At 40.4% G+C, this 15,815-nt stretch overlaps 1 protein-coding gene across 4 annotated transcripts in view; it reads right to left on the bottom strand.

Moving 5' to 3' along the window:
• The window catches only part of AKNAD1 (AKNA domain containing 1), a 109,451-nt gene that overhangs the window by 42,798 nt on the left and 50,838 nt on the right, over positions 1 to 15,815 (bottom strand). For all 4 annotated transcript variants that reach the window (XM_056523499.1, XM_056523501.1, XM_056523498.1 and 1 more), the window contains exons 2-4: positions 14,338 to 15,419; positions 13,143 to 13,233; positions 6,193 to 6,329 (exon numbers count right to left, since the gene is read on the bottom strand). In XM_056523499.1, the coding sequence (XP_056379474.1) occupies positions 6,193 to 6,329; positions 13,143 to 13,233; positions 14,338 to 15,390 (1,281 nt within the window). In that variant the 5' untranslated portion in view covers positions 15,391 to 15,419. The remainder of the gene's footprint in view (positions 1 to 6,192; positions 6,330 to 13,142; positions 13,234 to 14,337; positions 15,420 to 15,815) is intronic.

Here is a 15,815-nt window from a genome sequence, read left to right as displayed (position 1 = left end):
CACAAATTCACACTTCGGAATTTGTGAAGCGGAATTTGTGAACAGAAAATCTGCTTGAAAATTTCTGCCTGAAGAATGGCGTTGCTCTTTCTTAAAGCAGAATTACTCGTGGAACACATTGTAGTCTATTGGAGACTACAGTGTCCGCGCGGTCCTAGGGCCGACTGATTCGGCGCTGGCTGCACTCGGAATCTCCAGTCAGAAATTTTTCATCTGGAGATTCCGCAGTGTAAACCTAGCCTAAGGCTAGGTTCACACTGTGGAATTTCTTGGCAGAATTTCTGCCGGAGATCGAGCCGACAGCACTAGGACCATGCAGACTACATTGCCGTCCCCATAGATGACAGTGCATTTCTGAGCTGATCTCCCAAAAGATCCACCCAGAAATGCATTGCAGTCTATGGGGGCGGTAATGCAGTCGGCACGGTCCTAGTGACACCGGCTCGATCTCCGGCAGAAATTCTGCCCAGAAATTCCACAGTGTGAACCCAGCCTTAGGGTCTATTCACACAAAAGAATATCCACTTGCAGAATTCCGCCTCAAATTAAAGCCCATAGACTTCTATGGGATTCCGCACTCCCATTCACACTTCTGAATTTCCGCTTGCGGAATCCCATAGAAGTCTATGGGCTTTAATTTGAGGCGGAATTCTGCAAGTGGAAATTCTGTTGTGTGAATGGGAGTGCGGAATCCTATAGAAGTCTATGGACTTTAATTTGAGGTGGAATTCCGCAAGTGGAAAATTTTGCTGTGTGAATGGACCCTAAGGCTAGGTTAACACTGTGGAATTTCTGGGCAGAATTTTTTTTTCCCTCCAGTAAACTACCAGATCCCCAACGGACCCCAGAGGAAGTTGTGTAGTTGTTTCCAGTCTGAGCACAGTGCTCTCTGCTGACACCTCTGTCCATGTCAGGAACTGTCCGGAGCAGGAGAGGTTTGCTGTGGGAATTGCTCCTACTCTGGACAATTCCTGACATGGACAGAGGTGTCAGCAGAGAGCACTGTGCTCAGACTGGAAAGAACTACACAACTTCCTCTGGAGCATACAGCAGCTGATAAGTACTGGAAGGATTAAGATTTTTAAATAGAAGTAATTTACAAATCTGTAGAACTTTTTGGCACCAGTTTATTTGGAAACCTTTTTTTTTTCTCTTTAGAGTACCCCTTTAAATATTTACCACAATCTGTAATAATATTTGCAGGTGTTATATATAAATTTCATTTTAAATTCATTTCCATACGTACTTGGACACTTCTTGCATTGCAGAGTGTAAAATATGCAAATGATAGGGCATGCGTGGTACTGTGTATTGTACATCACATGTTAAAGGGGTACTCCCGTGGAAAACTTTTTTTTTTTTTTTAAATCAACTGGTGCCAGAAAGTTAAACAGATTTGTAAATCACTTCTATTAAAAAATCTTAATCCTTCCAGTACTTTTTAGGGGCTGTATACTAAAGAGAAATCAAAAAAAGAAATGCATTTCCTGTGATGTCCTGACCACAGTTCTCTCTGCTGACCTCTGCTGTCCATTTTAGGAACTGTCCTGAGAAGCATATGTTTGCTATGGGGATTTTCTCCAGTTCCTAAAATGGACAGCAGAGGTCAGCACAGAGCACCGTGGTCAGGTCATCAAAGGAAATGCATTTCTTTTTTAGATTTCTCTTTAGTATACAGCCCCTAAAAAGTACTGGAAGGATTCAGATTTTTTAATAGAAGTGATTTGCAAATCTATTTAACTTTCTGGAGCCAGTTGATTTAAAAAAAAAAGTTTTCCACGGGAGTACCCCTTTAATGGGGGCCTATAGTCAGATTTGGAGTTAGCCTACTATTCTGCGTCTTCAAGCATTAAAAAAAAGGACAAATTAATAAGTAAGAAGCCTGGAGACCGACATATTTTAGGGTAAGAAGACAAAGCAGAAATCAAAACAGAACATTGGCAAATGTCCGACAGGACAGGTAAACACGAGCGCCTCGTCTATTTATACAGATTAACAACATCTATATTTGATTTGTAAGTGCAAACAACTGACTACACATCGAAGCCAACAGGAAACACTTTTGGAAGAACAAATTTAACTTTTTTCCACAGCGGACATTGTGGAAAAAAACACAAGAACACACTGCAGGCTACCCAGGCCCCAAATTACAGTGTAAACACGGCATCGTGGCCGAAAATGGCGCATAATGATAGAGCGGCTCCGGGAGACGACATCGCAACAATTACTTTAGAATGAGGAGAAAGAGAAAGAAATTACAGAGAGGAGAAGAAAAGAGAATTTGTCATCGCATTCATGTATCGGAGTCTTTTGTATGTGATCTCACAATATACGGTATTTTCCCACAGGTAGAAGCTCGGCTGTGTTTGCTTTAGGTCATCATTTATACATTAAAGGGGTACTCCGGTGAAAGACATTTTTTTTTAAATCAACTGGTGCCAGAATGTTAAACAGATTTGTAAATTACTTCTATTTAAAAATCTTAATCCTTCCAGTACTTATCAGCTGCTGTATACTACAGAGGAAGTTCTTTTATTTTTTAATTACTTTTCTGTCTGACCACAGTGCTCTCTGCTGACACCTCTGTTCATGTCGGGAACTGTCCAGAGAAGAAACAAATTCCCATAGCAAACTTCTCCTGCTCTGAACCGTTCCCGACATGGTGTCAGCAGAGAGCACTGTGGTCAGACAGAAAAGAAATTCAAAAAGAAAAGAACTTCCTGTAGAGCATACAGCAGCTGATAAGTACTGGAAGGATTAAAAGGTAACTCCGCTCCCTAGCATCCGGAACACTGAGTTCCTGAATGCTGTGTACGGGCTTCCATGTTCACGCCCGCCCCCTCGTGCCGTCACGCCTCGTCATGTTACGTTACGACACGTCCCACCACCCCTCAATGCAAGTCTATGGGAGGGGGTGTGACGGCCGCCGCGCCCCCTTCCCATAGACTTTCATTGAGGGGGCGGGGCGGGACGTCACAAGGGGGCAGGCATGAACATGGAAGCCCGTACACAGCGTTCAGGAACTCAATGTTCCAGACGCTGGGGAGCAGAGTGACCCTTTAAGATTTTGAAATAGAAGCAATTTACAAATCTGTTTAACTTTCTGGCACAAGTTGATTTAAGAAAAAAAATAGTTTTTCACTGGAGTACCCCTTTAAAGAGCCAGGAAGAAGAAAAATATTCTGAAAAGTTCTGGGATCTTTGGGTCAGTTTTCCATAGGACAGACCACTTGGTTAGACGAGGCTGGTGGAGACCACCACACACCTCCCTTTACCCGTCAGGGGATGCAAACCAATACTGTTTAAAGGGGTATTCCACTGAAGATTTTTTTTCTTATATCAACTGGCTCCACAAAGTTAAACAGATTTGTAATTTACTTCATATTAAAAAATCTTAATCCTTTCAATAATTATCAGCTGCTGAAGTTGAGTTGTTGTTTTCTGTCTGGCAACAGTGCTCTCTGCTGACATCTCTGCTTGTCTCGGGAACTGCACAGAGTAGAAGAGGTTTGCTATGGGGATTTGCTTCTAAACTGGGCGGTTCCCGAGACACGTGTCATCAGAGAGCACTTAGACAGAAAAGAACAACTCAACTTCAGCAGCTCATAAGTACTGAAAGGATTAAGATTTTTTTATAGATGTAATTTTACAAATCTGTTTAACTTTCTGGAGCCAGTTGATATATATGTATAAAAAAAAAAGTTTTCCCTGGATAACCCCTTTTAATGGTTGTCCGGGCATGCTGGGAGTTTTAGTTTAGCAACAGCTGGTTGGGAAACAGAGCATTACACCATGAAATCAGGTCAGATTCTTTGCATATTTCAGTATTATAAGGTTCTGTATCAACATCAAACAAGGAACCTGCCCAATATCCTTCAAAAGGAAGAAAATGTTTAGCAAATACTGCAGTTAATTTTAGATAGAATTTGGAAGGGAAGTGGATTCTCCCAAGGACAGAGAAGTATTTATAGACAAACACTACAATAAACTGAATAAATACAGTACACAGCAAAACCACAGCAAACCAAACCATGCCCAATTTTACCGAGAGCATTTCCTTTCTAGGCAATGACTTCTTTAAAAGACTATCAGAAAAGCTTTCCACCTGTAAGAAAAGCAGTGATTTAAAAAAAAAAATATTTTGCTGTAATTTTTTTCAGTGGAAATGCGTGTATGAGATCAGTAGATCAAAGATCCAGCAGCCGCTCCTGGGATATAACAGCAGACACAGAGAAGACCTCCAAAAGACTCAGGATCAAGCAGGGCGCATGGAACTAAAGTAAAACAATTAGGTTTAATTCCCACAATGCAACGCGTTTTGCGGTAAACCGTTTCATCAGACGCCTGATGAAGCGGTTTACCGCGAAACGCGTTGCATTGTGGGTAATAAACCTAATTGTTTCACCTGAGTTCCATGCGCCCTGCTTGATCCTGAGTCTTTTGGAGGTCTTCTCTGTGTTTGCTTACCAGAATAGGTTGTGTGAACTCCCACGCAACAATGGATAGCGTGTGGAGGTAATAACCAGATCGTCCGCAGCCTTCCTAGAAGTGAAGAGACCATAAAGTGACCGGGGAAGCAGGAACAATGGCGGCGCTGGACGAATAATAGCAGGAGAGCGGCAGGTAAGGCAACCAGGTGGGTTTATTCAGCAGAGATGCAACGCGTTTCGCTGCGCATGCGCAGCGAAACGCGTTGCATCTCTGCTGAATAAACCCACCTGGTTGTCTTACCTGCCGCTCTCCTGCTATTATTCGTCCAGCGCCGCCATTGTTCCTGCTTCCCTGGTCACTTTATGGTCCCATTATAGTTTAGCAGCAGAAGTAGCAGGAGAAAAAGACGGCGCAAGTTGTATTTTTTTTCTCCCGCTATTTTCCCCGGCTACCCCAACAGCCGTCACACTATCGTGTCATAACGGTAGTGTGAAAGGGGCCTTATCGGACAGCCTTTAGCTTCTCTGCCGGCAAGATCCTCACACAGGGAGGGGAGGGGTAGGGGAGGCTGTGAAGCAAGAGCAGACAGAAATCATGTGGTATTTGTCTTCCAGGAGGGTGGGGGCTAGTCTCACTGAGGGTTTTGCACAGAGACAAGCAGGATCAGATGATGACATCTTTCTCTAACTCCCTACATGTAAGTGACAGCTGAAAGAGGAAAACTGCTCTACATAGCTAATGAATGATATTTAGTCAAATAAATAGGTTGGTTAGAGGGAAAGGATGGGCTATGGGTTTACTTCCCCTTTAAAGATGTCAGATAGCTGGGGTCCCGCTGCTGGGGACCCCCGGGATCTCGGCTGCGACACCCCGCTATCATTACAGCACAGAGCAGACTCGCTCCGTGCGTAATGACCAGCGATACAGGCGCCGGAGCATCGTGATGTCACGGCTCCGCCCCTCTTGATGTCATGGCCCGCCCTCTTAATGCATGTCTATGGCAGGGGGCGTGATGGCCACGTAACGATAGCCATGACGTAACGATTCTCCGGCCCCTGTATTGCCCGTCATTACGCACGGAGCGAGTCTGCTCTCTGCCACAGCGGAGATCCCGGGGGTCCCCAGCAGCGGGACCCCGGCGATCTGACATCTTTTCCCCTATCCTTTGGGGATAAGATGTCTAGGGGCAGAGTACCCCTTTAAGCAGCAGTCTTAGTCTGGACTCACGAGTGACACCCCTGACATCGCACCATGGAGACACCAAGTCTCCACCTAGACCTGCCGGAGCGCACCAATTGGACACATGGATGGGGAGGGTAATAATGTACCACTGGGGGAGGGGGTCAAGAGGGGGGTACGAAATGGCACATGGGAGGGTCAAGGAAGTAATTATGTGGTGCATGGGTGATTGGGGGGGCTTGAAATGCTACAGGGGAGGTTGGGGGGAGAGGATGTAGCACAGGAGAGGTTTAGGGGGAGGAATAAATTGGCAAAGTGGCATGATGGAATCAAGGAGGAGAATGAAATGGCACAGGGGGTAGCAGACACATTTATAATGCGTCGTAGAACGCGCAATGTGATATGTGCCATTGGCGGTACGGCGAGAAGTGTGTCACCAAACTGTGCACGTCTAAAAAGGTGTCACCAACATGAAAAGTTTAGACAGCTCCGTGTTAGAGCAAGGAAACATAAGGTATTTTATTATTGTAGCTGAGCCACTAAATATTAATGTGAACAAGACGTAACATATTTCGTTATTACTTTGTTTTTCAGTGTTTGTGCTTGTTCCATCAGCGGTCCGGTCATCTTGGCGCCCTCGGTCGGTTCCCGTGCACTCTCCACATTCTGAAGCTCCTCAATGACTTCTTCCTCGGAACCAGATATTCCAAGACCACTGTCTGCAGATTAATCAAAATAAGTAAATAAGTAAACTATGTTTATAATTACTAAAGAAAGTTTTTATGTTTTCATCTAATACAATTTAAACCTGAAAAGGCAATTCCATTCAAATGTTTGCTTCTTTAACTAGATGTAGTATGACTATGACCAATGACTAACCATCTTCATCCATCAATAAAGAATACATGACTGTAAGGACAAGTGTAATCCAGGTAACTGTGTGCACCTATAATATGACTAAAAATCCCACCACCTAAATTAGGATAATAAGGAACTATTAAAGGGGTATTCCAGGAAAAAACTTTTATATAGATATATAGATATATAGATATATAGATATATATATCTCAACTGGCTCCAGAAAGTTAAACAGATTTGTAAATTAAAAAATGGGGTATGTGCAGCTCACAATATAAATTAATCGAGGCTAAATGGAAAGTATTTACACCAAAAAATACTAGTACAAAATAATATATAAGGAAAAAAAGGGGGGGTACCAAATGCCTCTAGACTAATACCATAAAATGGTACATGATGATGAAATTGCAGAAAAAATAATAAATGATAAATCGGACTGTGCTTCACTTTAAATGATGTACAAATTTAATATAAAAAATACAAATAGGACATAAAATAAATAATACAAATCTAATGCAAAAATGCCTCCTACCACAGGGCCCTTGTGGGGAGGTGAGATGATTAAATACAAAACATATATTAAAAATATTTTTGTAAAAATTATAGCATGTGAATTACGTTCTACCGCTATCTCAATATATTGTAAACCGACATAGTATACTTTTGTGCGGTATACTCCGTTCCCATGTGATTTAGAACAGTTCACAAAGTGATATAGTTACCAACTCCTCAAGATGGTTTTGGCTGGACGTCCGAGAGATAAATATATGAGGACTGTATTCAGCGCTAGCGTGCGCTTACGGTGACGGGCCCGGATGCCACAGGCCAAAAAGGTCACCGGTCACGGAGTAATGGCAGGCTCGATGGCAGATGCAATGGAGGCTTTATCCAGCGCTGGCATGCGCTTGCGATGACGGGCCCGGTTGCCGCAGGCCAAGGAGAAGTCACCGATCACGGAGTGGCTCCGGAGATGTAGATATACTCGGAGATATATGGATCTTGCTCCGGAAACAGGTAAAGGAAAGCCTCGTGGAAGATCTCTCGGCGTCTGATGGAATGGCGGATAAGTTGTAGCCAGGTGTACAATCAGCAGGTGATGGAGTTGTATCGGAGATAGATGATGGCGGTTTGTAGATTGCGGTAGTCATGCAATAAGTATTTCTTTCTCTAGACGCGTTTCAGGGTACTTTATATATGACCCTTTCCTCAGTAGAGATATCTTTAACAGTGAAGCTCAAAGTCCTTTTATACATGTTACCTGTCTAATTGTTACAGGTGTGTTTCTGTTTAAATCTTCCGCAAATAGCGGAGTGGAGTGGGAAAACATGGAGTTGTTTCATCTTAATAAAGCAGTGTTCACATTTAGAATCAGTATATATGCGTTCTTATTTAAATATAGTGTCATATATATTGTAAACATTGGAATAATACATATAACATGCAGTAAAGTGTACAGATAAAGTGTATAGTACTGAGATAGAGAACAAAAAGGTAATAAAAATAAAAATAAATAAAAACGAAAATAAGAATAAAAATAAAACTAAAATAAAAATAAAAATAAAAATAAATAAAAATAAAAATAAAAATAAAAAATAAAAAGTAATAATTAAATAAATAAAGAAAGAAAATAAAAATAAAAATAAGAAAAAATAAAAATAAAAAGATATAGAATAAATGTAAAATAGGTGTATAGATAAAATAGAATGCTATAGATTTATATGGAAGTAATTAGTGTACAAGAAGGTTGAAGGATGGCCAGTCACGCAGAGCATAGCATAGAGTGGGTCCCTGCGGGGGACCTAGAAAGCGAACAGTTTAATTCTAAATGGGATAAAACCCTCAAAGAGTATTCTAAGGGACTGGTCAGATTGGTCATAGAAAGAAGAAAAGAACTTATAGTTACCCAAGATAATGAAATCAATCAAATTAAAATACTACTAGACCAATGTGACCAATCCCCGGAATATCTTAAACAACAAGAACATTTATGTAAAAAATTGGATAGATTAGAAGAAGAAATTATCAGCAGAAAAACAAAAAAACTTCTATGGCAAACCACGATTAAACCTTCTAGATCAGCCACATCTGAGAAAGTAACCACTTATAATATCAATACTCAGAACAGATATGCCCCCTTGACAGATAAAAAACATTTTTTTGGGGAAGAACACCCTCAGACCAATCTCAATTACACACAAAACCCATCTCCATACACCAGGAAAAAATATCCTCCTTATACCAACCATCACCAATCTCACTACACATACCAAACACAACACTACTCCCCCAAGTGGAGAAAATATCCACAATCTCCATACAGACACAACCAGTATCAAACACACCGATCACAACCAACAGGATCAACACAGAGAACACAGACTGTAACAGTGGAGATGCATCCCATACCTGGGAAAAACCACATAGAACCAATTGCAACACCGAACCCCCCAAAAAAAAGAGGACACGAAGAAAATTTAGAAATAGAAAATCTATCACAACCACCTCAAATGTCATTATTAATTTAAGCAATCATACTTTAACTCCCGCCCAGACTAAATTGTTGAATAAGGGCTTAAAATTTGCTCCATCTTATCCCTTAAAAAAATTCGACACATATGTCGGTCTTGAAAAATTTATTAGAACTATCTGTTTAAAAAAAATACTTTATCAAACACCCTTTTCAATATGAACCCAAACCTACGGAATTTGTACACACGAACCTTAAACCACAATCTTGGTTCTATCCAAAAAATATGATGGGTCCAGATATTGTGACTTTCAAAAATCTAGTAGAAAAAGATATTAGGCAACTAAAATATAGCCACAAACAAAAATCTAATATCAATTCTGCAGAAAAGAAAGCAATTCAAGAACTACAGGCCAATAACGAAATCACAATACGTCCCGCCGACAAGGGGGGAGGTATTGTGATTTTAAATACAAAAGACTATATAAATGAATGTCAAAGACAGTTGAATGATGATATGACATATAGAAAATTAACAAAGGATCCCACTGTAGAATACAGTGCTCAATTATTAAATATCTGTAAAAAAGCTTTAGAGGAAGATATCCTCAATGACAACGAATATAAATTCATCTTGAGCACTCATGAGAGACTTCCTGTTTTCTACTGTCTACCCAAGACACATAAGAGCTTAATTAGCCCTCCGGGTAGACCTATCATATCTGGGATCGGGTCTATGACTTCAAACCTGTCCCAATATGTAGACAAATTTTTACAAGATATGGTACAAAGCACCAAATCTTATATTAAAGATACCACCCAAATTGTCAAAATTATTGAATCATTCAACTGGTCTGACAATCATATTTTAGCCACTTTGGATGTATCATCCCTCTACACAAATATACGTCACAATTTAGGTCTGGCAGCAACCCAGAAATTTTTACTTAAACACAATCACAAACCCTCACAGATTGAATTTATTCTCACAGCTATTAATTTTATTCTTACTCACAATTATTTTTATTTTAATGGTGATTATTATTTACAGTTAATCGGTACCGCGATGGGCACCAGATTTGCGCCAAGTTATGCTAATTTGTTTATGGCATCTTGGGAAGAGGACACCATCACCCCCCACCTTGGCGCAAATCTGGTGCTCTGGAGACGTTACATTGATGATATTATTTTAATTTGGGATGGGTCTATCACAGATTTAGATTTATTTATTAACAATCTAAACACTAATAGTCACTTTCTCAATTTTACTTCACACATTAGTACACAATCCATCACCTTCCTTGATTTAGAGATTAAAGTGAGCCCGGATAAAACCAGATTAAATTGCAATACTTATAAGAAACCTACTACGAAAAATAGTTATATCGACTATACAAGCTGCCATCTGTCTAGTTGGCTTACAAATATCCCTAAAGGACAGTTTCGCCGTTTAAAACGTAACTGTACATCGAACAATACTTTTTTGGAAGAAGCAGAAGATATGACTTCTCTTTTCAAGGACAAAAATTATCCGGACACACTTCTAACCCAGTCCCTTAATCATGTTAAACTTCTAGATAGAACTACATTTTTTGCACCAAAAGATAAAGACACTATATCCACTGAACATTCAATTAAATTAATTTTACCTTATAATTATGAATATAAAAAAATTGAACAAATTATCAATAAGCACTGGCATATGGTTAAACAAGATAAAGATATAGGAGGATTGCTGCCAGACCGAGCCCCCATTGTATATAAAAAGGCCCCCAATTTGGGGATAACGATTGCACCAAGTATAAAACCACCCATAAAAATTCACAATATGTCTGAGACGTGGCTAAACACAAAAGGCTTTTTCAGATGTGGAATATGCCCCAACTGTATGAAAGTGAAGGGCCCTAAAAAAACTACAGAAATTTCATCATGTACTACTGACTTTAAATGGATCATTAAAGAACACATCTCGTGCCACACAAGTGGAGTACTATATTTGATACAGTGTGGATGTATGAAACAATACATTGGGAGAACTAAAAGACCATTAAAAACTAGAATTGCTGAACATCTAACAAATATAAAAAATGGAAACCTAAAACACCCTTTATCAGCCCATTTTGCAAAATTTCACAATAAAGAAATTACCACTTTTTTCTATACAGGCTTACAAACTATTAAGAAAGATTGGAGAGGAGGCAGCTTCATCGTTAAAATGTCTAAGGCTGAAAGTCAGAAGATTTATGAATTTAATTCTCTAGAGCCGAATGGCTTGAACTCGAATTTTGAACTTTTTGGATTTCTGTAGAGTGTGTCCCGCTCTCCCCATGGGGGCCCCCCCTTTTTCAAACTTGGGGGCCCCCATGGAGAGGCCGGACCCACTCTATGCTCTGCGTGACTGGCCATCCTTCAACCTTCTTGTACACTAATTACTTCCATATAAATCTATAGCATTCTATTTTATCTATACACCTATTTTACATTTATTCTATATCTTTTTATTTTTATTTTTTCTTATTTTTATTTTTATTTTCTTTCTTTATTTATTTAATTATTACTTTTTATTTTTTATTTTTATTTTTATTTTTATTTATTTTTATTTTTATTTTTATTTTAGTTTTATTTTTATTCTTATTTTCGTTTTTATTTATTTTTATTTTTATTACCTTTTTGTTCTCTATCTCAGTACTATACACTTTATCTGTACACTTTACTGCATGTTATATGTATTATTCCAATGTTTACAATATATATGACACTATATTTAAATAAGAACGCATATATACTGATTCTAAATGTGAACACTGCTTTATTAAGATGAAACAACTCCATGTTTTCCCACTCCACTCCGCTATTTGCGGAAGATTTAAACAGAAACACACCTGTAACAATTAGACAGGTAACATGTATAAAAGGACTTTGAGCTTCACTGTTAAAGATATCTCTACTGAGGAAAGGGTCATATATAAAGTACCCTGAAACGCGTCTAGAGAAAGAAATACTTATTGCATGACTACCGCAATCTACAAACCGCCATCATCTATCTCCGATACAACTCCATCACCTGCTGATTGTACACCTGGCTACAACTTATCCGCCATTCCATCAGACGCCGAGAGATCTTCCACGAGGCTTTCCTTTACCTGTTTCCGGAGCAAGATCCATATATCTCCGAGTATATCTACATCTCCGGAGCCACTCCGTGATCGGTGACTTCTCCTTGGCCTGCGGCAACCGGGCCCGTCATCGCAAGCGCATGCCAGCGCTGGATAAAGCCTCCATTGCATCTGCCATCGAGCCTGCCATTACTCCGTGACCGGTGACCTTTTTGGCCTGTGGCATCCGGGCCCGTCACCGTAAGCGCACGCTAGCGCTGAATACAGTCCTCATATATTTATCTCTCGGACGTCCAGCCAAAACCATCTTGAGGAGTTGGTAACTATATCACTTTGTGAACTGTTCTAAATCACATGGGAACGGAGTATACCGCACAAAAGTATACTATGTCGGTTTACAATATATTGAGATAGCGGTAGAACGTAATTCACATGCTATAATTTTTACAAAAATATTTTTAATATATGTTTTGTATTTAATCATCTCACCTCCCCACAAGGGCCCTGTGGTAGGAGGCATTTTTGCATTAGATTTGTATTATTTATTTTATGTCCTATTTGTATTTTTTATATTAAATTTGTACATCATTTAAAGTGAAGCACAGTCCGATTTATCATTTATTATTTTTTCTGCAATTTCATCATCATGTACCATTTTATGGTATTAGTCTAGAGGCATTTGGTACCCCCCCTTTTTTTCCTTAGATTTGTAAATTAATTCTATTAAAAAAATCTTAATCCTTTCAGTACTTATGAGCTTCTGAAGTTAAGGTTGTTCTTTTCTGTCTAAGTGCTCTATGATGACACGTGTCTCGGGAACCACCCAGTTTAGAATCAAATCCCCATAGCAAACCTCTTCTAAACTGTGAGGTTCCCGAGACACGTGTCATCAGAGAGCACTTAGACAGAAAAGAACAACCTTAACTTCAGAAACTCATAAGTACTGAAAGGATGAAGATTTTTTAATAGAAGTAATTTACAAATCTGTTTAACATTCTGGAGCCAGTTGATATATAAAAATAAAGTTTTTTCCTGGAATACCCCTTTAATATGTGTTGTATGTTTTGTCCCAAAAAAATAAATTATTATACCTCGAAGTTGAGTTTGATTTGAAGGAGAACATCCCAAAGATGATGGAGACTCAGTGTGGACTTTGGTATTGAAATTGGAATTTGCTAAAACCTTAAAGAGAAGATGAATATTGTAGATACAATGAATGTTTGCTTTATAAACACAGAAACAAAAACTTTGATAAAAATCTCATTCTATTGGATCACATATCCTAAAAAGGTACTTAATAACTTATCCCCTATCCACAGGATTTAGGATAAGTGTCAGATCGTGGAGGGTCCTACCCCTGGGACCCCGTGATCTCCTGCTGGGCCCTGGCTATTCTCATGCACAGAGCGGTGGTTGACACTCCTCCTCCATGCATCTCTATGGGTCCCCCGCGAACAAACAATTATCCCCTATTCTGTGGATAGGGGATAAGGTGTTAAGTACCAGAATATCCCTTTAAAGGGGTACTCCGCCCCTAGACATCTTAACCCCTATCCAAACGATAGGGGATAAGATGTCTGATCGCGGGGGTCCCGTTTCTGGGGACCCCCGCGATCTCGGCTGCGTCACTCCAGACATCCGATGCACGGAGTGAACTTCACTCCATGCCGGATGACTGGCATGGAGCGAAGTTCACTCCGTGCATCAGATGTCTGGAGTGATGCAGCCGAGATCGCGGGGGTCCCCAGAAACAGGACCCCTCGCGATCAGACATCTTATCCCCTATCGTAGACTTGCATTGAGGGGGCGTCTGTCACGTCACGAGCGGGGCGCGGACGTGATGTCACGAGCCTCCGGCGCTGCACCCGACGTTCTAAACAAACGCCGGGTGCAGCAGGGAGATCGTGGGGATCCCCAGCGGCAGGCCCCCTGCGATCAGACATCTTATCCCTTATCATTTGGATAGGGGATAAGATGTCTAGGGGCAGAGTACCCCTTTAAGATCAAATTATCTTATTGCTCAGAGTTACAGAATGTATTTCGCGTAGTCCCAGTGCCATAGAATCACATTACATTGGGCCTCACACTGAAGACGAGTGCTATAGTGGTGGAGCGGAAAGCTTTGTCTCCTAAAGCATAGTTATATGTAGCAGGGAGCTGGCAAAACGGGCGCACGGAAGGCTATTTAGGAGGAAGTCATTTTTCACAAATGCAATGGAGGTACACTTTAAGAATTGGAATACATCACACTACTGAACCAAGGCACTAGGATCCCTGCACACTTACTTCTCCACGTTGTTTGTCCAAAAACAGAGACTCTTCCTTTATTGGTCCCGGTTGCATAGAATCCAGAATGTCTTGAATAAGGAATGACTGTCCAATGAAACTGGTAGAAGTTGCCGTTTTCTTTACTGTAGGACTTAGTTTAGTAGGACTAGGTTTCGCAGCATCGAAGTCACCCTTGGGAATTTTCACTTTTGGAGCCACTTTAGAAAAATCGGGTAGTCTGTAATGAACCTGCCCTTGGCCGTATTTCATCTCATACGAGGGTCGTCTTTGGGGTTCGTAGGCAGATGGCTTTCGTTCTTTATCTACATAATCAAGAGGAAACCTCTCCTCCTCCTCCTCCTCTTCCACATTCTTCTGTATAAGTTCAGATTCATTCTCTTCATCATTTCCCAAAATCTCATCTATATCGGAATCGGTGCCATTCGTCACGTTTTCTTGAATACTGTCGCCTGCTTCTCGATACATTTCCAAGTATTCCTCTTTAAAACCCTCTTGCTCGTCTTCTTCTTGAGGACATTGACTAAGTTTTCCATCACTTTTTCCTTCTGCTGTTTCCTCGAAGCTTTCCATAATAGATATTTCTGGTATTGTCTCATAATCGATAAATTCCGAAGGATTGACAAGATTGTCGCTAGTAATGTGCCGTAAAAGAACATCTGGGATTATTGTTGGAATAGTTAAGAACTCCTCGTATTCCTGCTCCGTGTCTTCTGTAGCCTGAGTTATAGGTTTGGAAATAGTCTCAGACAAGCTGAACAAGTCGCTACTATCCAAGGAATAAAGAGCGTTGTCATTGGAAGTCGATGGTATCGTAGTAGATTGTATTGGACTATTAGCAGGTTGACTTTCCTCAGTGCTGGTCAGTGGGGTGCCGGGGCTGTTCTCTTCATCTTGCTGTGAACTTGGAACTAGATAGCACTCCAGGATCCCATCATACGGCAGATCTTCCTGTTCATCGTCTGTGGTGTCACTGGCCAGATGACTCTGCGAATCTCTGCACTCATCCAATGGCTTTTGTGAATCATTTTTGTCATCTTCCGAACACTCCATGTAGGAGTGCACTTCTTTTTGGTTGTACTCTAAAAAAAACAAAACAAAAAAAAAAAAACACAATACTACTTAGAAGTCAACGCAAATTAAATATTAATCTATTATGTGCTTTTCGGGACAACATTAAAATAAGCTGTTACCCTGAAAACCTTTAAAAATGTTTTACATTTTTATTTAAAGGGATTGTTTAGTTTGCAAAACCAATTGCAATAAATAATACAAAGTTAAGGACTCTCATCTATTAAAGGGGTACTCCACTGGCCAGCATTCGGAAGTAAATGTTCTGAACGACGTCACGACCCCTCCCATAGACTTACATTGAGGGGGCGTGGCAGTGACGTCACTAGGAGCGTGGCGACCCCCGCAGCGCGAAAACAGCATTCACAACATTTACTTCCGAATGCTGCCCAGTGGAGTACCCCTTT

Source organism: Hyla sarda, chromosome 6, assembly GCF_029499605.1.
Source record: "Hyla sarda isolate aHylSar1 chromosome 6, aHylSar1.hap1, whole genome shotgun sequence".
Classification (NCBI taxonomy): domain Eukaryota; kingdom Metazoa; phylum Chordata; class Amphibia; order Anura; family Hylidae; genus Hyla; species Hyla sarda.
This window is presented reverse-complemented; position numbering and strand designations above follow the sequence as displayed.